Raw genomic sequence first — 21,872 nt, forward strand, 5'->3', positions numbered from 1 at the left:
AGAGGCCCTGTCTCAAGCAGCTCCTGAGTCATGACACCCAAGGTCATGGCACCCAAAGGTCAATGTTGACCTTTGATCTACACACACACACACACATACACGTGTGAGCACACACACATGAAGCCACAAGAATCCTGTCTTCTGAAAAGGTGAGGAACTTAAGGGTGACAAGAAACAAAAGCTAAAAATAAATACACTGATGCCTACTGTTCCCAGGGCCATGCTGGTCTCTACCATTTGCCTGTCAGGTTTTAGAAACAGTAACCACTGGGATTGCTTCTTCATCTCCACGGTTCTGGGCTGTTCCTCTGCAGGGATAGAAGGCTAAGCGTTACAAAAGATGCCTTGTTTTAGTTAACTTGGGGGGTTTGTGAGCCATCCGCTTGGTTGGTTGGCTCTGGGTACATTTGAACGGTATCAGAGGTGAAGGCTCTGCCAACGAAGCGTCCTGTGGGTGGTCGGGGAAAGGTGGCCAACAATAACCCCATAAACAGCATAAGGACTTCAGTGGCCAAATCCAGAGTGTTTCCTCACACAGAAGAGGCACGGGAGAGGGCAGAAGGAGAAACAGTATGTGGTAAGGGGATCGAAGGGGCTGGGGTAGACGGCGAGGATGGGCGGTCACATAGCTGTGTCCCTCAAGGGTCCAGTGCTCAGCGCCGTGTTTCTGTAATGCCAATGAGATGGTCTTGGCTTGTGTGAGGAGCCCAGTGTCTCTCACATCTGCCTGCCTCTGGGTGAGTGATGGGGGGAGCCTGTTCCCTAGTCAGGAGAAGGCAAGAGGAGGCAGCAGGAGAGAGATCCCCAGGGCTCCAGTGCAGGCGTGACTCGGGGCTACTTGCAGGGTAACAGACGTCAATATCAGTCATTTGTCTCCTCTCTCTTCCCGACGAAGAAATTAAAAGTAGGAGTCCAGCAGCTGGCTCTGGGCTGCACAGCTGGTCACCAGGAGGCACTCTACGGAGTAGAAATAGCATCAAGACAGTGTCCCCTTGCTTGGCTCCCACCTCTAGTGCAGATTTCAGGGCTGTTGCTCCGATCTTCCCATCGCCCTGCCCTCTACCATAACACTGTGAACGCAGGAAGGCCTGGTAGGCAGGATTGATCTGTTGGCCTTCCTCTGCAGCCCACCCAGCCTCCTGCTGGCCATCCTACTTACTTTTATTTTTGATTGTTTGTTTGTTTTTATCAATGTTTCCTCAAAGATTATGACTGAGGCAGACTTACATTTTTTTATATGTGGGATTTTTTTGTGTGTGTTTTGCTTTTTTGTTTGTTTGGTTGGTTTTTGTTTGTTTGGGTTTTTGTTGTTATTGATATTTGTTTGTTTGCTTAATTGCTTGTTTAGTCTGGGTTTTGAATTTCCGTTCCATTTCATTATAGTTCTGGGCTTTCCTACGTGTGAAGGTGAGTTGAGACTCAGGCAGTAGGGAAGACTGAGGACTGGGGCAGACATTGGGACGGGCAGCCTCCCTGGCCCAGAGGACGTTAAAGGACCCTGGGTGTTCTAGGCTGTCATCTGCCTGACTCTGTGTCACCACCTGGTGCTCAGTCGGGTTCCTCTGCAGTCTAGACATCTTGGGACAGTCAGAGGCCACAGATATGAGCCCTGGCTGTGGATGGCTGCCAGCCACAGATTCTCCTACTGTAGACCCTGTCCTATTTGGGCTTTATAACACCTTAACTTTTATCTTGATAGAATCTTGACCATTCATGTTCTCCCTCCTTCTGTTCCTCATTGGGATCTTGGGAGCTCAGTCCGGTGCTCCAATGTGGGTCTCTGTCTCTATCTCCATCCATCGCCAGATGAAGGCTCTATGGTGATATGCAAGATATTCATCAGTATGGCTATAGGATAGGGCCATTTCAGGCACCCTCTCCTCAGCTGCCCAAGGAACTAGCTGGGGGCATCTCCCTGGACACCTGGGAACCCCTCTAGAGTCAAGTCTCATCAGGACCGCGAGGGGTGCACCCACCCACTGAGACAGTGGGGCTGATCTATTGGGAGCTCACCAAGGCCAGCTGGACTGGGACTTAAAAAGCATGGGATAAAACCAGACTCTCTGAACATGGCAGAAATGAGGGCTGATGAGAAGCCAAGGACAATGGCACTGGGTTTTGATCCTACTGCATGTACTGGCTGTGTGGGAGCCTAGCCTGTTGGATGCTCACCTTCCTAGACCTGGATGGAGAGGAGAGGACCTTGGACTTCCCACAGAGCAGGGAACCCTGGCTGCTCTTCAGACTGGAAAGGAGAGGGAGAAGAGTGGGGGGAGGGGGAGGGAAATGGGAGGCAGGGAGGAGGCGGGAAATTTTTAATAAAAATAAATAAATTGATTAAAAAAGATTAATAGAAGAAATAGGCCAAGGAAAAAAGCAAGGAATAAACTGACTGTGGTCCTTCTTCGACTCCAAAAAACAAAAAAAACTTGACCATTCACCCGCTTTTCTTCTGATTCATGAACACAAGAAGTCTTGGATTCTTCAAAAGCAGCCCTCAGGAAGCCACTGGAAGTGACTTAAGCTAACATGTCACGGGGTTACTACTGTAACTAGATAAGAGATTACACATTTAGCTGCGGTACCACTTCTGTTATTGAGACCCAAGCCAGCAGGAAATTGGGGTATGTGGGGGCTGTGGTGACTTTGATTTTTGTGTTCTCAGATGATACACCAGCAGCCCAACCCAGGAGTCCACTACGAATACGTGATCATGGGGAACAATGCCATCAGCCCGCAGGTGCCCCCCCACAGAAGACCAGGTAAAGTCCCTGCTTCACCATCAAGTATTCTGAGTCACTTTCTCTTAACGCTCTCTCTCTCTCTCTCTCTCTCTCTCTCACACACACACACACACACACACACCTTTATCCTCTGTGTCCTGAACAATGCAGAGAAACCCCGTGGACATGTGTTTCAGGTTAGTGGACTTGAAATCAGAACATGCTTCACATGTGTGTCTCCCTGATAGGATATTCCTTTCACTGGATCCTAAGCCAGAGTTCGACATCCCGATCCCACGACTGGGATGATTACATTGGCTGCTCTTGCTGCTGGAGCAGTGACCTTCTAGCCAGGATCTTAGAATAAGATGCAGGTAGTTGTCTTACAGTGCTGAAGGCCAGAGGTCTCCTGTTTCAGCTTCTAGAAGCCTCAGCCTCTGTGGCCTGTGATTCCTTCCTCCACCTCTAAAGTCGTCAACACACCCACCTCCAAAGTCAACACAGTACCCCCTCAGGTCTCACTCCCACTGGGCTTTGTCCACTGTTCCATCTCATCTGATTCTCAGGCACCCGTCTCTGTCCTGTGTAAGGGCCCCTGAGACTACCTCAGGCCTTGGTACTCCGTGCCTCCTGCCCACCTCAGGCCTTGGTACTCCGTGCCTTCTACCCACCTAACACTGTTCTAAAAAGAGCATCAGGGCTTAAACACAGCAAGGGAAGGACCAGAGTTCAGATCTCCAGAACCAACTTAATTGCCAGGTGGCCATGGCAACCCACCTGCAGTCCCAGCACTCAGAAGGCGGGGACAGAATCACCAGAGCAGACAGACCGGTTAGATTGGTTCCAACAGTGAGCTCTGGGTTCCACTGAGAGACCTTGCCCTGAGGAGGGCAGAGAGCCATCAAGGAAGACTCTTGATCTTAACCTCAGGCCTCCATATGCGTGTGCACATGCACTCCAACCCTTGTGCGTTTACATACATGTAAACACATGTATACATATGTACACATACATACACAAAGAGAAAAAATAACAATAACAAATTAAAGCAAAACAAAGGAAAAGCATCAGCCTTCAACTCCATTTTCCTCCCAGAGGGACTCTCTCTTAACAGTGCAGTGAATTCTGCCCTGCCCTTTTCTGTTCAAATACAGTCTGTCTGCAGATAATTTGAGCATTTATCTACATATCAAATATCATTGTTTTTAATTAGTCAGCTAAACCCAGCCAGAAAGGCTATACACATGTACACACATATAATAATGCAGCAGGCTTAAGGAAAGTCTCTGGATCTAGGCTGGGCTAAAGCACCACCAGGACACCCCCACCGTCTCTCTGCCCTCACTCCACTGAGGCGCTCATAGGAGGAGAGATTGAAAGGATGAGATTGGAAACCGACCCCCAATCTCACTCCAGATGTGGTCTGCTCCAAGGACATTGTGTGGTGCCTGTCCGGGTCCTTGGTGCTTGGACAATACAAAGCCTCGGGCCCTGCCGGGCTCTCAGACGTCTGTGTCTGAAATGGCCCTCTCCATCGTTCCCTCGCCTTTTCAACTCCATGTCCTAAGGAAGCTCATCCCTGTACTGTCTGCCTCTCCCAGGAGAGCCGTTCAATGGGCAGTTGGAAGCAGAAGACAGACGCCTGGAGGACAGAGACAACAGGGACAAGAACCAGGAGAAGGAAGACTCACATGCCGAGGCCCCTGAGGTACTGACTTCGGCATCCTCGCACACGCAGACTTTCCCCGTCAGGCATCCTGACAGATTCCCTGCCCACCGGCCGGACAACTTGGTGCCACCAGTACCGCAGCCCCCCAGGAGAAGCCGGGACCACAACTGGAAGCAGCTGGGGACAACAGAATGCTCCACCACCTGTGGGAAAGGTAAGCCTGGGCGGAAAACCCAAGTAAGGAAGGTAAGGGAGGGCCCAGCCAATGGGGGAACCCCTCAGCACATAAACCACCTGCGAGATGGCTTGTGCATCTGCTTACAGTGTTAGAGGTTCCCAAGATGAGCCGCAGGCCCATACAAATTCGGGAAATCTGTGCTCACACCCTGTTGGTCATATTGAAGGAACACAGATTTGAGCAAGTGGGCACGTGGGCCAACTCCAGGAGAGACCGGCCTTCAGGTGACCCCTTCCAGCAGAGCCACCCAGAATCCCCCAGCAATGGCATGTGACAGTTGGTGTGGAATACTGCCTGCCAGGGATGTTCACCCACGCTTTGGTGCGCAGGTGCTTCCAAGCTTTCCACAGGCCTCACTCTAGCACCCCAGAGGCCACGCTGACCCAGCAGACAGGGGCATCGAGCACACAGAAACATTCACCATCACACCAGGGCCTTCATGGTTATGATGCATAGAAAACACCCAGGCAATGAAGGAGACACACACCCCCTCCCCGCACAGTGGGGACTTTCTCCTGGACCCCAGATTAGGCACAAACCACACCCCAACACCTGTTTTCACAGAGATCCTTTATTAAGCAGGGAAGAAAAGTTAACATGGCTGCTTTCTGACTCAGGCAGAGAAATAGCAGCAAAGACCTTGCAGGTGTGATTTTTAAGAAGAGAGAAAGGGAAGGTGTGTGTTAGGATGGGCTAGGATGCAGTGGTGTATTTGAATTGGGCATGTTAATTAGGTGAACCAAAGGGGGCTATGATTGCTGGACTTTGGTAGTCAGCCCCAGGAGACAGAAGTAGCCAAGTAAGGAATAGACCTTGGGGGTTAGCTTTAGGAATGTAATATAAGGGTTTTCAGCAAGGCAGAGGGAATGGGGGAGAAAGGCTAATGTCCCTCCAGGCAGAGTGTTGCCATGCTCCAAGGTTGTGTCCTGAAAGCTACTCAACAAAGACAGGCAGTTAAAAACAAAACAACAACAAAATCCATAGCATTTGAGCAACACGGACCTGCTGATCTGAGCTTTCCCTGTGCTGGGAAGCACAATCAGAGAACATACCCATATACTTTGGGGCCTGAAAGTTGATAAATCAACTTTATAGGTAGCTTATGTGAGTGCCATCCTCAAATCTTAAGATTTCAGGGGGAAATAACATATCTGGGGGGGCGGGGCTTAGATTTCCCTCATCAGCTTTCATCTTCATCTTCTCCTTTCGTATTTTCCTGACAAAAAATTGAATTTCAAGTTCATCCAGTGACCTAACCCAGTCAGCTAGGACCACCAAGGAAAACCCCTAGCCTAACAATGCCGTGTTTATTACCTGTTATAAGAAGGGAGCCCACATACTGCAAGAAGCGATGGAGCCTCTCTCCAAGCTAAAGGGAGATAGGACTATAGGGCTGAGGAGAAAGGCGGAGTTTCAGTGACTAGGCTCAAAGCAGAGCACAGCTGCAGTTTTATACAAAGGGTGACGTGCGAAGGGGTCCACATCACGTCTAGACTGTAACACAGATGCAGGGTCCTTCCCGCGGGGACTCCAGTCAGGATAGGTGGGAAATCCCTGTGTGGCTGTCAGGCTCCTGGGACTGGAAACTGACTCTGACTCTTTCAAGGAGACCTGAGGTCCCCCTTGCAGGAAACACTCATGTTATAGTGTTGTGCCCAGGTCACGGAGACCCCAAGAAGACCACCAGAGACACAGACTCCCCGAAATGCAAAACTAAGGCTTAATCATGCGGTACAAACTGTGATAGGCACCTTGTCTCGCAGCGGGGGCTAGGGGAGGTGCCCCACCTTTCTTAGTCAGGGTTTAAAAGGCAAAACCCCACAAATCTACAGTCATGGCCATAAGGGGTACGGTGACTCTCTGATTGGCTCCAGTCTAGGGGACTTTGCACTTTGCTGATATCCACCTTGAGCATCTCAGTCTAGGGGATTCCCCGCTTCACGGATATCTACCTTGGAGCCCAGCACAAAATGGAGTTGGCTTTGTCCCTTCAATAGGACCACCCATGTTCTACATAATTATGGGCTGCTCCCTATACAGGATGAGGGCATCTTACTCTGTTGTCTCCCTGAAATAGTTGTTCTCTGAGAGGACGATACTACAGAAACAAAGACTTTGTGTCCGGCCTTCCCCCACCCCCAGAGTTTTCTAAAACCTGGAAGACTGTGTGATTCACCCCGGACATTAATTTGGCAGTTTGTTGTTGTTGTTTTTTTCTCTCAAGAGACTTGAATCTGAGCTGGGAAGATGGTTCCACAAGAAGACCTGAGTTCAAATCCTAATAGCCAAGTAAAGTTCGCTATGTAGCATGAGTATAATCCACCTCAGCACCCCTCAGTTCAAGACCAGCCTGATCTACAAGAGATAGTTCCAGGACAGGCTTCAAAGCTACAGAGAAACCTTGTCTCAAAAAACAAACAAACACAAAAAGTTCCAGAGACTCCCAAACTAGCTAGCCTGGCCTACACAGCAGAAAACAACAAAGAAAGCCTGTCTGAAACAAGGTAGAACAATACCCCAGGTTATCCCCTGACATTCGTACGTGTGAATACACACATACATACACACATATACACAGAGAGAGAGGGAGAGAGTTGTAGAGCTGAGGTAGAGCTTTGCAAGTTTGGTAATTAGCACACGTGCACACATAAAGATACACAAACATATCCATACACACAAACAAACACAAAAAGCTTCGACAGCTGCTTCTCTTTTTCATAGGAGCACTGGTCTAGTGACTTTGGGGACTAGGATTTAGGTCTTTGGTTCCTTGTGGGTGCACAGGGGCAGGAGTTCTTCGTGCTCAAAGCCTCGATGGTTTCACAGTGATTCCACCTGCTAACTGGAGAATTAATGTATGAGCTCTCACTGCACACGTTGTGTTGTGCTCAGACCACATGAGCAGAGAGTGCAGCCTGAAGACAGACTGAGCTGGCTTCTGTTTTAGGTTTGTGAGGGGAAACGAGATGCCTGTAGACTGTGTCTTAACAGAGTCAGAGAGCTAGAGATAATTCTGCCAAAAGACCAAAATCATTTTAATAAGATTTTGTCCAAGGCATTATAGAGATAAGCATGGTGTCTCAGCATTGACAAAGGAACCTGAGACCCAAATAGACTATTTTCCAATTTTTTTCCCACTTATGAATTGGTGCGGTGCCCAGACAGCTCAGATGAAAACTGTCCCTGTGTGATTTGCAATCCAGAATGACATGTGTGTCACCCTGTTCAGGAACTACACAATATTGATTTGTGAGTGTTGTTAGCAAGAACAGAGTGTGTAACCCTGCCACTGTTCCCTGGGTGGGTGCTCCTGGCCCATCGAGGTGGTCATTCCCTCTCTGTTCTGTAATAGACAGGATGGAGAAACCTCCTGTGGCCAGGGACTGCAAGTGACCAAAGGTAGCTATGAATGCAGCCGGACACCAAAGTTGTAAACTTACTTAAAATAAAACAAAAAGAAATTTTTTTTGAACTTGATTGTGAGGCTCTTGAGCAGGAACTTTGTAGATGGCAATGCTGTGACAGAGTAGCAGAAGGTTGGAGATGCGGACTGAAGGGAGCAAAGGAGATGCTCACCAGCCCCTGATGGTTGTCACATGGGAGAAGAAGAGAAAGTCCATGTCCACTTATGCTTTTTCTTCAAGGCTCCTCTGCAGAATCTCTCTGGCTTCAGAGCCACGGGAGGGACACAGCTGGAACGCTGTGTTCCCACAGGAGTGATGGCAGCAGACATGCAGGCCATGACAGTGCAATGCCAGTGCACAGAGCATGGAGCTAAACTCAGTCCTCAGCACCAATGACGAGTGTGCTGGCCCTGTGTCCTCCTCTGCTACCAAACCCAAGCCCCTGCCCTTGAGAGAGCTCCTCACAGCCCCCTCCCAGAGCCCCCCATCCTCCCTGGTGAAGTGGACCACACCTGGGCTTCTCACATGTCCAGCTACCATTTCTGCAGCATCCTACCACCCAAGACTTCCCTCTCTCAGGATGGTACTCAGGAGTGGCCCTTGATCACTGTGGCCATCAGCCACGATGCCCAGACCTCTGCCTGTCTCCTGGCTTGGCTCTGTTAGTTCTTGTATTTCCAAGTCTGGAGTTAATTATTTTCTTGATGCTTCTTTTGCCTAACTCTCAAGTTAGTATGTCTCACAGACCTCAACACTGCTCCCCAAGTTCTGCTTCCTCTTCCAGTAAATCATGCTTCTGTTTTGATCAGTATGCCCGTGCACAAGCGAGGACAACCAATCTTCGGTCCATCCTGCCACCCAGCCAGCACCTACCCCACCCTCCTGCCCCTGTTTGTTAGCAATCGGAGGAACCACTGCAGCTCAGTCTTGAACAATAGGACTCCAGATGACATGCCAAGTGACAGTATCCCTTTCTGCAGATACTAAAGCTAACCCAAAGAAAGAAACATTGCAGTCACCAGAAGCAAGAGTTATAAAGCTGATATTTTCTCAGTGCCGGAGAGACAAAGAGCCTCTGATTTCATTTATTTGGTACCTTTCCATGGGGCTGGACCATGGACAATGGGCAATGCATGTAAAAGCGGTCAAATGGGAGGGAGGCAAGCGGTGGCCATCTGCCAGACAACCCCAAACAAGATCCATCTTTCCAGGCACAAGAGCATTCCTACGGTATCTTGTATCGTTTGGGCTGGATGTCTTAGGTTTCCCCTCTATGAGTGCCAAGCAGTTGGGGTGCCTCACCTCTGCTTTTCAATCCACAGAGCTGTAAGTGGAAAAGTTATAGCCGCACGGTCTGGAGGGAAAGGAACCGACAAGCTAAAACCTTTACTTAATCCCCTAAGAGCTGATTTCAAATGTGCAGGCTGTGGACCGAGTCTTACTCAACTTTGTGATTTAGCACAGTGTGCTTAATGTGGATTTAATTTAATTTTTAAAAAAGACTCCTAGGGCTAGAGAGATGGCTCGGCAGTTAAGAACACTCTTCTTTCTGGGGCTCCAAGTTCAATTTCCAGCATCCACATGGCTGCTGACAACTGTCAGCAGCTCCAGTTCCAGGGGATCTGACACTGTCTTCTGGCCTCTGTGGCCACTGCACAAATGTGGTGCATAGATAGACGTGCAGCCAAAATACCCATGTAAATCAAAATTTTAAAATAAAATATATACCATATAATGGATGTAGGCATGTTGCTGGAAAACACTTAATACCAAAAAAGGCTTTGTTTGCTATTAATTTTACAGTCTCAACTGCTTTGAACTCAGCTGATACTTGGACTTAATTGGAACATTTTGAATAGCGATCTTGAGTTATAACTATAAGTACATCTTTACTGCCACAGTAATTTCGACAATCATTATCTCAGATTCAAAACTCTCCTACAAATGGCCATGTTTCTTATACAAACTACCCTCTGGCTCAGGGTGTCACACAAGGTCATCTTGAAGGAGCCTTGGTCACATCCGTGACTGATGACATTGAGGTACTTACGTTAAAACGTTGTGGCCAGGCATTCAGCCATCTCTACTCACAGTCATTGGGCAGCCCTGTGTGTGTGCGTGCTCTGCCGGTCCTTACGAAGGGATGACAGAGAGTGGCCTCTCCTTGTGGGCATAAGTATCTAGGAGGCAGCTTGATGGTTTGTCGCTTTGGAGGTGGCACTGAGAACAGAAGTAAGTTGTCCTAGAGTCTAACACCTATTAGCAGTGGGTTTTTAACTGGATTTATAGCGTACCAGGCATGGATTCCCTATATGGAGCAGGTGATAATAGGGGCGGGAGGAGCGAGAGTGGAAGTAGTCAGAATGCTCTATGTGTGCATATAAAATTGTCAAAGAACAAATTAAAATAAGATGTTTTAAAAGACACTATAAAAGAAAAAAGTCAGCCTTCGTGGTGCAATTAAAATTGTAGTGAGTTACAGTTCTTTAAAAAATATCTGACCAGTTAGAGGCACAAATAGGCATAGTTTTTAACTGAATTAGAGTTGTTATGTTAGCTTAGATTGTAAATGATTAACGTTGTATGTTAGCCTAGTTTGTAGGGCTAACAGTTACTCCCACTTCATAATGGCACCAGCAATACTCAAATTCTGCCAGCAGGTGGCAGAAGAGAAAGACAAAATTGAATTAAGACACAGAAATTGACCATAACTGGCTTTTTATAGAAAATGGTTAGTCCTTATTAAGGTAATGAAACTACTCAAAACATAAAGCAGTTACTAGTTTTCCAAAAAAAAGTACTAAAAGCTTAGGTCTCTGTTAGGCACTGGGTTTACAGAGGTGAACCAGGGCTGCGCTGAGAAGCAGGGCCTCCTGGGAAGTAGACAGATGCTGAGAAGACCAAGACCCTGGATCAAGAAACTGAGAGGATTGCATGAAATGTGTTTCAAATCAGGAAGGCAGCTGCTTTTCTGTAATGCTCGCATCTCCTCTGCTTCAACCTCTTGGATGCTTATGCTCCTAGCTGGCAGGCGAGTTCATACCACACTAATCCAGGGGACAGCCAGGTGCAGCATTTGCTCTCTGACACCTGTGTTTCTGTCTGTACCCATTGACTAGTGAGCTCTTTTACTGTCTCTGTGGGTGCATGTGTGTACACATACATGTATGTCCATGTGTATATGCACATGTACGTGAGTTCATGGGTAACCAGGTGCATATGAGTGCGTATGTGTGTGGATATCAGAGAACAACCTCGGCTGTCATCTTTCTGGAAAGCCTTCCTTGTTTTTGATAGAAGACCTCTTGTTGGGACCTGGGGCTCACTAATTAGGCTAGGTGTTTGGTCATCCAGCTCCAGGAATCCACCTGTCTCCACCTCCCCAACACTAGGATTCTAAGCATGTACCTCTATGTCTGGCTTTCTGATAGGCACTGGGAATCTAACATGGGTCCTTGTACAAGGGCTTAATTTTTTTTTTTAATTTTTTTTTACAAGGGCTTAATTGCCTGAGCCACTTTCCCAAACACATCTCATATAACTTGAACAACTATAAACATTTTTTAGCTTCCTTTTATAAATAGACTGTAAGCTCCTTGTGGACAAAAAAATACCCTCCCCCCGTGTGGGTGTATGTGTGTCCTTTGCACACTCAACAGCCCCCAGCAGAGCCTTGTGGGTATGTCTATATAAACAACAAGATGAAGGGATATGGGACTTGAACTTGCTAGTCCTGTACCCTCCCTTCATCAGTATCCAAATGCCTATGCATCTTCACCAGGAGCTAGCATCCCAGGGTGTGAGCCGGCCTTGGGCATCTTCACCGTGGGCTAGCATCCCATGTGTGAGCTGGCCTCCAGCATCTTCACTATGACCTAGCGTCCCGGGTGTGAGCTGGCCTTGGGCATCTTCATCACGGACTAGCATCCCAGGGTGTGAGCTGGCCTCCAGCATCTTCATCATGGGCTAGCATCCCAGGGTGTGAGCTGGCCTCCAGCATCTTCATCATGGGCTAGCATCCCAGGGTGTGAGCTGGCCTCCAGCATCTTCATCATGGGCTAGCATCCCAGGGTGTGAGCTGGCCTTCAGCATCTTCGCCACAGGCTAGCATCCCAGGGTGTGAGCTGGCCTTCAGCGTCTTCCTTCTCTTTACAGGATCACAGTACCCGATCTTCCGCTGTGTGCACAGAAACACACATGAGGAGGTTCCCGAGAGCTACTGCGACTCCAGCATGAAGCCAACCCCGGAGGAGGAACCCTGCAACCTCTTCCCCTGCCCAGCCTTGTAAGAGCCCTCTCTGGCTAGGTCACCTTTCCTCGAGTCACTTCAGGTTGATGGGCATAAAATCTCAGTAGCAGATACAGTTGAGTCTTTAACCTGTGTCAGGAACTGTGTTCAGGATCCAGACCATTTAGTGGGCCTGCCCGTGTTTCTGGAAGAACTGGGGAGTTGGTGGTCTGTAGCAGGCATCAGGCTTAGCCAGGAATCCCATCAGGAAAACAAGGGAGGCCATAGGAATGAGAACCCAGTGAGGCAGCTCGTAAGTGAGCTGCGTATACAGACAGATGGGACCAGATCTGCCCGGAAGAGTCAGGAAGCATGCTGGGAGAGGTTGGCGACAGGCTATTGAGTGATAAATAGACTGTCTTAGATGGATTGGGACAGGTCCCAAAAGGTCAAAGCTTGATCCTTGGAGTAAAGAAAAATATAATTTTTATCCAGATATGTGCTATCTTGATTGTGTCTCATTCAGTAACTGTCAAGATTAGGGCACGGAAGCTAGCTGTGGTGGCGCACGCCTTTAATCCCAGCACTTGGGAGGCAGAGGCAGGTGGATCTCTGTGAGTTCAAGGCCAGCCTGATCTGCAGAACTAGTTTCAGGACAGCTAGGGCTACACAGAGAAACCCTGTCAAAAAGAGGAGGAGGAGGAGGAGGAGGAGGAGGAGGAGGAGGAGGAGGAGGAGGAGGAGGAGGAGGAGGAGGAGAGGGAGGAGGAGGAGGAAGAAAGAAAAGAAGGAGAAGAAAGATTAGGACATGGAAATAGTGGACATCAGAGAATGCCTAGGTGACATCTTTTAGCACCCAGGAGGGTTAGTGTTATAGGGAAATCAAGCCAATCTGGGGGTCATTGGGAGAGTCTGCTTTGATCACCAAATAGAAATCGTCTGTACCCTCTCACTCTTTCTATAACTGTGTACAGAATCTGAGCGATCTAGTCACAGTAATAGCGTGTCCTACAGGCTCCCCTACAGTCACATGACCTTTGGGCCCTGCTGTGGGGAGTGGTCCCGGTGATTTTTGCTCTGTATTCCTGTTAACCGATCTTCTCCCCCTCTCCCCTCCCCCCATCCCGTGAGCCAGCTGGGACATCGGGGAGTGGTCTGAGTGCAGCAAAACCTGTGGCCTGGGCATGCAACACCGCCAGGTTCTGTGCCGCCAGGTGTATGCCAACCGCAGCCTGACAGTGCAGCCCTACCGCTGCCAGCACCTGGAGAAGCCTGAGACCACCAGCACCTGCCAGCTCAAGATCTGCAGCGAGTGGCAGATTCGGACCGACTGGACCTCGGTATGGGACCTCCCTCCCTCCGATACCCACTGCCACTCTCCGGCCTCCCCCGCTAGGACCCGTGATGGGTAGGGTGGGGAGTGTTTGCCGGAAAGCCTGATTGCCGACATATTTCATGCCGACGGCTCAGCAGAGTTCAGGCTGGTGTGTCTCGCGAGTGAGCCTACCTGAGCCTTGTACTTCCCCGGCCCTGCGCCTCCCATGTATGAAGGGAAGGCTGGCAACCGCTAATAGAGCCAGCACCTTGTAGTGTTGTGCATCCCTCCTGGCGATGGAAAGGCTGGGCCCTGAGCAGGCCAGTAAACAAGATGCCACCCAAAAGGTTCTCATAATTTTCCCATGATCATTACCTCCCTGGGGAATTACAGGCTTTGCAGGGGACGCAACAACGGGGTCCTGAGGGTCAGGTGACAAAGAATGAGGACGCGAAACCAAAGCCTGCTGTGTTTTAGTGCTCAGTGCCCTGTGGCGTGGGGCAGCGGACCCGCGACGTGAAGTGCGTGAGCAACATCGGGGATGTGGTGGATGACGAGGAGTGCAACATGAAGCTCCGACCGAATGACATCGAGAACTGTGATGTGGGGCCCTGCGCCAAGAGCTGGTTCCTTACAGAATGGAGTGACAGGGTGAGTGTGCCCCCGGCAGGGATCAGCTGTGTCACAGGAACTCCCGGAGCCACTCAGAGGCACGCTGGTCTGGTCGCTCAGAATCCCAAAGTTGATTCCTCCCCCAGGGAGGTGTCGATAACATCTAACTTGTCCTCATAGGATTGCATCGGCGAAGCTAGCCGTGGAAAACCCAAGAGTTTGTTGGGCTTTCTAACCGAGCATGGGCAAGGGATTTCCTGCAGGAGGGCAGGAGATGCCAGAACAGCAGCATTGGAGTGCTGCATGGCAGCTTCCCCATAGCTGCATAGATGGATCCCATAGCTGCATAGATGAACCCCATGGCTGCATAGACGGACCTCATAGCTGCATAGATGGACCACATGTCTGCATAGACAGATGTCATAGCTGCATAGATGGACCCCATAGCTGCATAGATGGACCCCATAGCTGCATAGATGAACCCCATAGCTGCATAGATGGACCCCATAGCTTCATAACCCCTTTGGTTACTATCTTAACCATGGTTTTATTGCTGTGAAGAGATACCATGACCACAACAACTCACTGTGTAGACCAGGCTTGCCTCAAATTCAGAGAGATCTCCTGCCTCTACCTCCCAAGTGTTGGGATTAAAAATTTGTCCCACCACGCCCAGCTAGCAAGCACCAGTACCTGCTGAGCCATCTCTCCAGCGCCCTGGAGTTTTTGTTCTTCGCAAGAGATTTTTAAGCACCTTGAGTTGCACAGTGTGAACTTCAGAACACAAGGCTAGGACAAAAATGTCTCCAGTTACTGTAACAAAGGCTTCTTTTTAACCCAAGGAGCTGATTCATTGTCTCAGATTTCTCACAGTGATAGGAACAGAGCTGAAGTCATAAAGACAATGTATGACCCTGGGGGTGATGCGGCAGGATACTCCCTCTGCCATTAGGTTCTCTAGCTTCAGCCTGTGATTGAACTAACAAACTCTTAGCTAGAACAGTGTTTCTCGGCCTTCCTAATGCTGTGACCCCTTAATACACTTCCTCATGTTGAGGTAGCCCCCAAAACATAGTTATTTTTCTTGCTATTTCATAATTGTAATTTTGCTACTGTCATGAATCATAATATAAATATCTGTGTTTTCCATTGGTCTTAGACAACCCCTGTGAAAGGGTCATTCAGCCCAAAGGGATCTCAACCCACGGGTTGAGATCTGCTGAACTAGAGAGAGATTTTAATTCGATGTTAATATATTTTGTGGCAAAGGGAACTTCATAGGAAAGAAGTAAGGCTGCAAAAAGGAGCTTGTCTGGAGGGTTTGTGTCCACTCTAACAAGGAGGAAATATACAAAGAAGTTACTAGATGAGAGAAAGGGGGTTGGCCATGGAGGGATGGCGAGGATGGGAGAGTGGCAAAGGCGTGAGAAGTGACCGGAGAGAAAGGCTGTTTAATCAATCAGCTGACAGTCAACTCCCCACCTCTGCTGGCAGGAATTCTCTCTTCTCTCCAGAAAGCCTGGCATTAGAGGGATGGATCCCTGGAGTTCATTGGTCAGCCAGTGTAGCTAAACTGGTGCACTTTGGGTTCAGTGAGCCACCCTGACCCAAAAAATAAAGTGGAAAGCAATTGAGGAAGACACCCACCATGAACTTCCAGTCCCCGTCTACACACACAGACATACAGACCCCCCAGAACCATGTTCAAGACGGACATGGTAGCACGCACCTGTAATCTCAGTACTTCCCTGTTGAACTAGGAGACAGAGACAGAGGAATCCCCAGAGCCTTGCAGGCAGCCAGCCTGGACTACCCAGAGTGAACAGCAAGATACCCTGCCTCAAAGTAGAATGTGAGGACCAACATGCAAGCACCGTGGTACACAGACACACAGACACACACACAACGTATGCATACTTATGCATTGTATATACACACAAAATTATTAAACCGTTTTAGAAACAAAGGAAGGAATGGGAATGGGGTAGGGAAACCGTGTGACTTAGGAGGCTGCAGCAAATGTGTTAAAGGGGCAAGCAAGGATGATTGACAGAGGAAAGGGCATCTGAGCCCAGCCCTCAAGGATTCTGGTGTTTCCTGGTGAAGGGAAGGGCATCCAGGAAGAAGGAGCCATGTGCAAGGGCTCTCATGTGACCAGGGAACTGCTGCCACGCTGACTCTGTCCAGAATAGGGCATCGGCTAAAATACTGGAACCTAAGTCCAGAAGAATGGTTTGGTTGCGACTACTTAAAATTGATGAATATTTTCTGGAATTTTCCCATATAACCCAAACAAACTGCATTTGACCATGAGTAACTAAACTGTAGAAGGCAGGAGTAATAGATAAGGCAGAGATGTCCTGTTGTGGCAGGAGTAATAGATAAGGCAGAGATGTCCTGTTGTGGAAGTGTGTCATGTGTGAGAAAGGTTGACAGCTGTCTCTCGAGTCTGAGGGACAGCAAGTCCTTGGCATCATCTGGAAGTATCCGCAGAACCCGCAGGGACTCCACTCATACGCCCTCCTTCTGTCTCACAGTGCTCAGCCGAGTGTGGGGCTGGCGTGAGGACTCGCACAGTGGTGTGCATGACCAACCACGTCAGCAGCCTGCCTCTGGAAGGCTGCGGGAACAACAGGCCGGCAGAGACTACACCGTGTGACAACGGGCCCTGCGTAGGCAAGGTGGAGTGGTTCTCTGGCAGCTGGAGTCAGGTGAGTAGCCAGAGCTGGGTACGTCTTTGTAACCCCAAAGTCAGGGGAGCCACAGATTTGGGTTCATCTGTCTGCCCCTGGCAAGAGACAACATAGCAGAGGGATTAGAAACAGCTTGTGCTAATCGCCGCTGCCGTGACCCTGAAAAACTGCTGTGTTCTTGGTACCTTGTTCAGCCAACAGGTGCACCTACTGCGTGCTCACCTAAGCACCTTGTTCAGCCTACAGGTACACCCACTATGTGCTCTCCTAAGCGCCTTGTTCAGCTAACAAGATCCACTGTGCACCTACTGTGTGCTCACTTAAGCACTTGAGCTACATCTGTGAGTAGTCCAGTGCCCGCCATACAGTAGGTGCAGCCAGTGGCCACCACCGCCGCAGGTGGCTGTCGCTGCCACATCGCTACCGTGACTGAAGCTGGTTTGTCAGTACTTGACGATGTCAGAAGCTTCCCTTTAAAAATCTGGAGACTGGGCCCCTGAGAGATAGCTGGGCAGGGAAAGCTCCTGTTGCACCGGCATGAGGACCTGTGCTCAGACCCCCCAGAAGCATGTGAAAGCCCAACACGGTAGCACTCACCTGCAATCCCAGTACTTCTCTGTTGAGCTAGGAGACGGAGACAGAGGAATCCCCAGAGCCTTGCAGGCAGCCGCCTGGACTACACAGAGCAAACAAGATACCCTGCCTCAAAGTAGAATATGAGGACCAACATGCAAGCTTGGTGTGACCTCCACATATGCACCATGGTCCATGTTTGCCTGCACACGTACACATACATCATACACACTGAGGTTTTTTTTTTTTGAGCTGGAAGTGTACATTATAAAGAGCAAATAATAAAGAAACTAAACTAACTAATGATGAACTAATTTTCCCTCCCTGTTCCAACACTGACCATGAACCCCTGAGGAGTATAGAGCCCCCCCCCCCGGCTGCCCTGTCACAGCCTGTACTCCACCCTCCTCTGGCCCCACCCTGGATTTGAGTTCTCAGCCCACTTAGCACCTGGCTCCCGGGGCTGACTGATTCTCCAAGGCCTTTTTGGCTGGAGGTCTTGATTTACACATTATCCAGACTCTAGCTCCATAGAGAATTATTTTTTAAGTAGCTTTAAAAACAGACCTTGGTCAAATTGGCTGCCTTTCCCTGTAACTGATACAGGCCCCTTGGAGAGCAAGTTGGCAGCAAAGGGAGGAGGCAGAAGGTGCCCGTTTGTCTTTCCTCAGTCGTTCCACCGTGGGGGTCAGTGTTAAAGAACTAGGCATCAGCTGGGTGTGGTGGCACGTACCTTTAGTCCTGGCACTCTGAGGCAGAGGCAGGCCGATCTCTGTGGGTTCAAGGACAGCCCGGTTGACATAGTGAGTTCCTGGAGAACCAGGACTACATATTGTCTTATAATAAAGTTTTAAAAAAGCAGTTATCCAAAGGGAAAAAAAATACTTCTTCAATAGGAATTCACATGACATTAGGATGTTATCATTTGTCATTACCCAGGAAAATATCACATAACCATAGTAACAACAGGGATGATGAGACCCACCTGTAACCGTAACAACAGTCAAGCACGGATGGTGAGACCCACCTGTAATCACAACACTCAAGAGTCTAAGGCAGGAAGATAGATAATTCAAGGCCAGCCTAATCTACAAATGATACTGTCTCAAAAAAACATGGTCATTAGGGTGTCCTAGGTGCACATAATACAGTAGCCAATGAGAGAATATGAAAATGTAAAAAGACTCATCAGTCAAAAGTACTGTTGTTCTTGCCAAGACCTGAGTTCAGTTCCTTGTACACACATGGTGGATCACAACCATCATTAACTCCAGTTCCAGGATCCGATACCCTCGTCTGGTTCTGTGAGTATCAGGCACTCATGTGGTACACATACATACATGCAGGTAAAACCCACATACACATAAATTAATACATGTATATCTGTGTATATATAGTCATATGCGGTTGGTAGAGAATTTGCCTAACATGCATGAAGCCCCGAGGTTCAATCCTCAATACTACACAAAATCAGACATGTTGTGCATATCTGTAATCCCAGGACTTGAGAAGTAGAGGCAGAAGGATCAGAAGTTCAAAATCATCCTTGGCTACATGGGTAGTTCGAAGCCAGCCTGAACTACATAACAGCCTGTCTTGAAACGTGTGTGTGTGTGTGTGTGTACATATATATACACTTTATAATGAATTGTTTTTATGGAGACAACATGGGAAAATGTTTTCTTTGATTTCCTTTAATGTTTTGATTGATAAAATCTGTAAAGTTCAAAAGATTCAGAGAAAATGGGTTGAAGTATTTCCAATGCTAGTTTCATGAGCGTCCCTGTCGGATGCCTGTGTAACTGAACTCAGCTCCCGTCTCGTGGGATTCCTGACTTGGTGAGGTTTTCACCTCCCTGAGTCTGTTTCCTTAAGACACAGAGGACAATGGCACTCTCCTTGGGCTGTCAGGAGGGAGCCTACTTTTCCTGTAGCTGTAATAAACACTCTGACCAAAACCAACCTGGGGAGGAGAGGGCTCCTTTCATCCATGCTTCTGGGTCACAGGCCACCATTGAAGGAAGTGGGGCTTGGGCTCAAGCAGTAACTGAAGTAGAAACCGCAGAGGCCGGCTCCTTACTGGCTCCCTCAGGCGCAGTCAGCTACCTTCTTAGTCCAGGGCCATCTGCCTAGAGATAACACCTCCCACAGTGGGCTGGGCCCTCCTGCATCAACTAAACTCAAGAAAACGCCCACGGGCCAATCTGATGGAGTTGTGCCAGGTTGACAGTCAAGGTTGGCTGTCACCGAGAGCTTAGGAGTCAGGTCACACAAGGCGTCGCCCATGGCTGGCAGTGGGGAAGCACTTGGTCAAAATTAGATCTCTTCTCTCTGTGCTTATTGCTTTTACCTGGCAGGCGTGCCATGCCTTTGTCCCTAACCATGTGCCAAGAAGCCATGCTTATGGCCCGCATTCGCCCAGCAGACATGGGACAGTAAACTGGATTGGAGCGGGTCTGCCAGCGTGTGTGACCCAAGGTTGTTTCTAAGTCCAGATCCCAACTGATCACCAGCTACAGCACTGCCCCCTGGGAAGACACACAGTAGTGTAGTGGAGGACAGTGGGTGCTCCAGAGGGTGCCATGGGTCGTGGGACCGCTGTCACCCCTGCAGGCACCACCCTCACCGCCCCCAGGTCACCGTCACCCACAGGCAAAAATGGATCCATCCTTGGGCTGTGACTCCATGTCCTTGAGAACCCCCTGGGGCCTGGGGCCTAGGTCCTGGCCCATCTTCTCTGACTCTTGCTGCTGCTGCGGTCCCAGAGACAGGGCTGCAGTGCGGGTCAGGTCTCAGTTGTACCGAGACATTGTCCCAGCGCTGATACAGACCAATAGCAGTGTCTCCTCCTCATCTCTCTCCATTTTATTTTTTTAGACAAGTTCTCTCTGTAATCCTACAGCTCACTCGTTGTCTAACCTGGCTGACCAGCAAGACTCCAGGATTCTCTGTGTCTCTGCCTCCCCACACGCATTAAAGCATTAAAAGTCACACCCGGCCTTTCCGTGGGTGCTGGGGATCTGAACTCGTGTCTTCTCACTTGGGCAGCAAACATTTTACCCACTGAACTGTCCCTCCGGCCCCTATATTCCTCATCAGCAATGGACTTTACCAGGGCTGCGCCAACTTCTCTTCTTGTATCCTCTGTCTTGCCCTTTTTCATGTGCCTCAGTGGAAGGATTGAGAACGTCCCTCCAGGAGCGTGGTTTTCTCCCCCTTTGCATGATATGACGTCCGTCTGTCTCTGCTTCTTCTCCAGTGTTCCGTTGAGTGTGGCAGTGGAACACAGCAGAGGGAGGTGATCTGTGTTAGGAAGAATGCAGACATCTTTGAAGTGCTAGACCCTTATGAGTGTTCATTCCTGGAGAAGCCCCCGAGCCAGCAGGCCTGCCACCTCAAGCCTTGTGGAGCTAAATGGTTTAGCACGGAATGGAGCGTGGTAAGTCACCGTCATCCAGAGATGACTCCGTCATCCAGAGATGACTCCAGGCAGGGTCCCGGGCCCAACCCCTGTGGCATCTACTCCGGGAAGTCACAGTGAGGGGACCCTGTTCAGTCGGGGATCCCCGAAGCTTGCAGATTTGGGTTTCTACACAGATGTGTTCATAATGCATGTGATTCTTGAGCTTTGGGGTGTATCTGGCGGTCTTGCTAGAAAAGACCAGTTCTGGACCCCTCCTGGCTAAGAAATGCGTGTGTTTAACAAGCAGGATGTAGTTTGGGCTGCAGTTTGACAAACATTGCTGCAGAAAATGGTGGTTGAAGGCACTCTAAGAGATGTTAAATGTACTACCCTGTAAGCTAGCCCAGCAGCAAGGCCTGCAACCGGGTGGAGACAGGAGGATCCCTGGGACTCACAGTCAGCCATGCTAGCTGAACAATGAGCTTCTGACTCAGTAGAGATCCTGTCTCAAAAGTAAAGTGGAGAGCTAGGCACAGTGGTGGTGCGCGCCTTTGATCCCAGCACTTGGGAGGCAGAGGTGGGCAGAGTTCAAGGACAGCCTGGTCTATATAGTGAGTTCCAGGCCAGCCAAGGCTACACAGTGAGACCCTGTCTTGAAGAAAATTTGTTGTAATTTTTAAAAGTTAAAAATAAGCAAGCATAAGACAATGGAAGGGGGACGTGAGGGTTTAGATTTAGAATCATAAAAATATCAGTTAACTTCCAAGTATGACTGAGATGTGGATCCTGCGATTTTTATTATTGTTATATTTAAATTTTTACTTATTTTAATCTCATGTATATGAGTGTTTTGCCTCCATGTATGTCTGTGCACCACCTGTATGTAGCACCCACAGCAGAGCCCATCAGATCTCCTGGGACCAGAGTTACCAGTGTTTGTGAGCCGCCAGTGGGTGCTGGGAATTGAACCCAGGTCCTCTGGAAGAGCAGCCAGTGCTCTTAACCTCTGAGCTG

General features: G+C 49.1%; 1 protein-coding gene across 3 annotated transcripts in view; it reads left to right on the forward strand.

Annotated features, from left to right (window-relative positions):
* Nucleotides 1–21,872, forward strand: part of Thsd4 (thrombospondin type 1 domain containing 4) — a 585,674-nt gene that overhangs the window by 550,940 nt on the left and 12,862 nt on the right. For all 3 annotated transcript variants that reach the window (XM_075965642.1, XM_075965643.1, XM_075965644.1), the window contains 7 exons: nt 2,666–2,762; nt 4,325–4,606; nt 12,190–12,319; nt 13,398–13,602; nt 14,055–14,228; nt 16,727–16,900; nt 20,715–20,894. In XM_075965642.1, coding sequence (XP_075821757.1) covers nt 2,666–2,762; nt 4,325–4,606; nt 12,190–12,319; nt 13,398–13,602; nt 14,055–14,228; nt 16,727–16,900; nt 20,715–20,894 — 1,242 coding nt within the window. The remainder of the gene's footprint in view (nt 1–2,665; nt 2,763–4,324; nt 4,607–12,189; nt 12,320–13,397; nt 13,603–14,054; nt 14,229–16,726; nt 16,901–20,714; nt 20,895–21,872) is intronic.

The sequence above is a fragment of the Microtus pennsylvanicus genome, chromosome 3, assembly GCF_037038515.1.
Source record: "Microtus pennsylvanicus isolate mMicPen1 chromosome 3, mMicPen1.hap1, whole genome shotgun sequence".
Lineage (NCBI taxonomy): Eukaryota > Metazoa > Chordata > Mammalia > Rodentia > Cricetidae > Microtus > Microtus pennsylvanicus.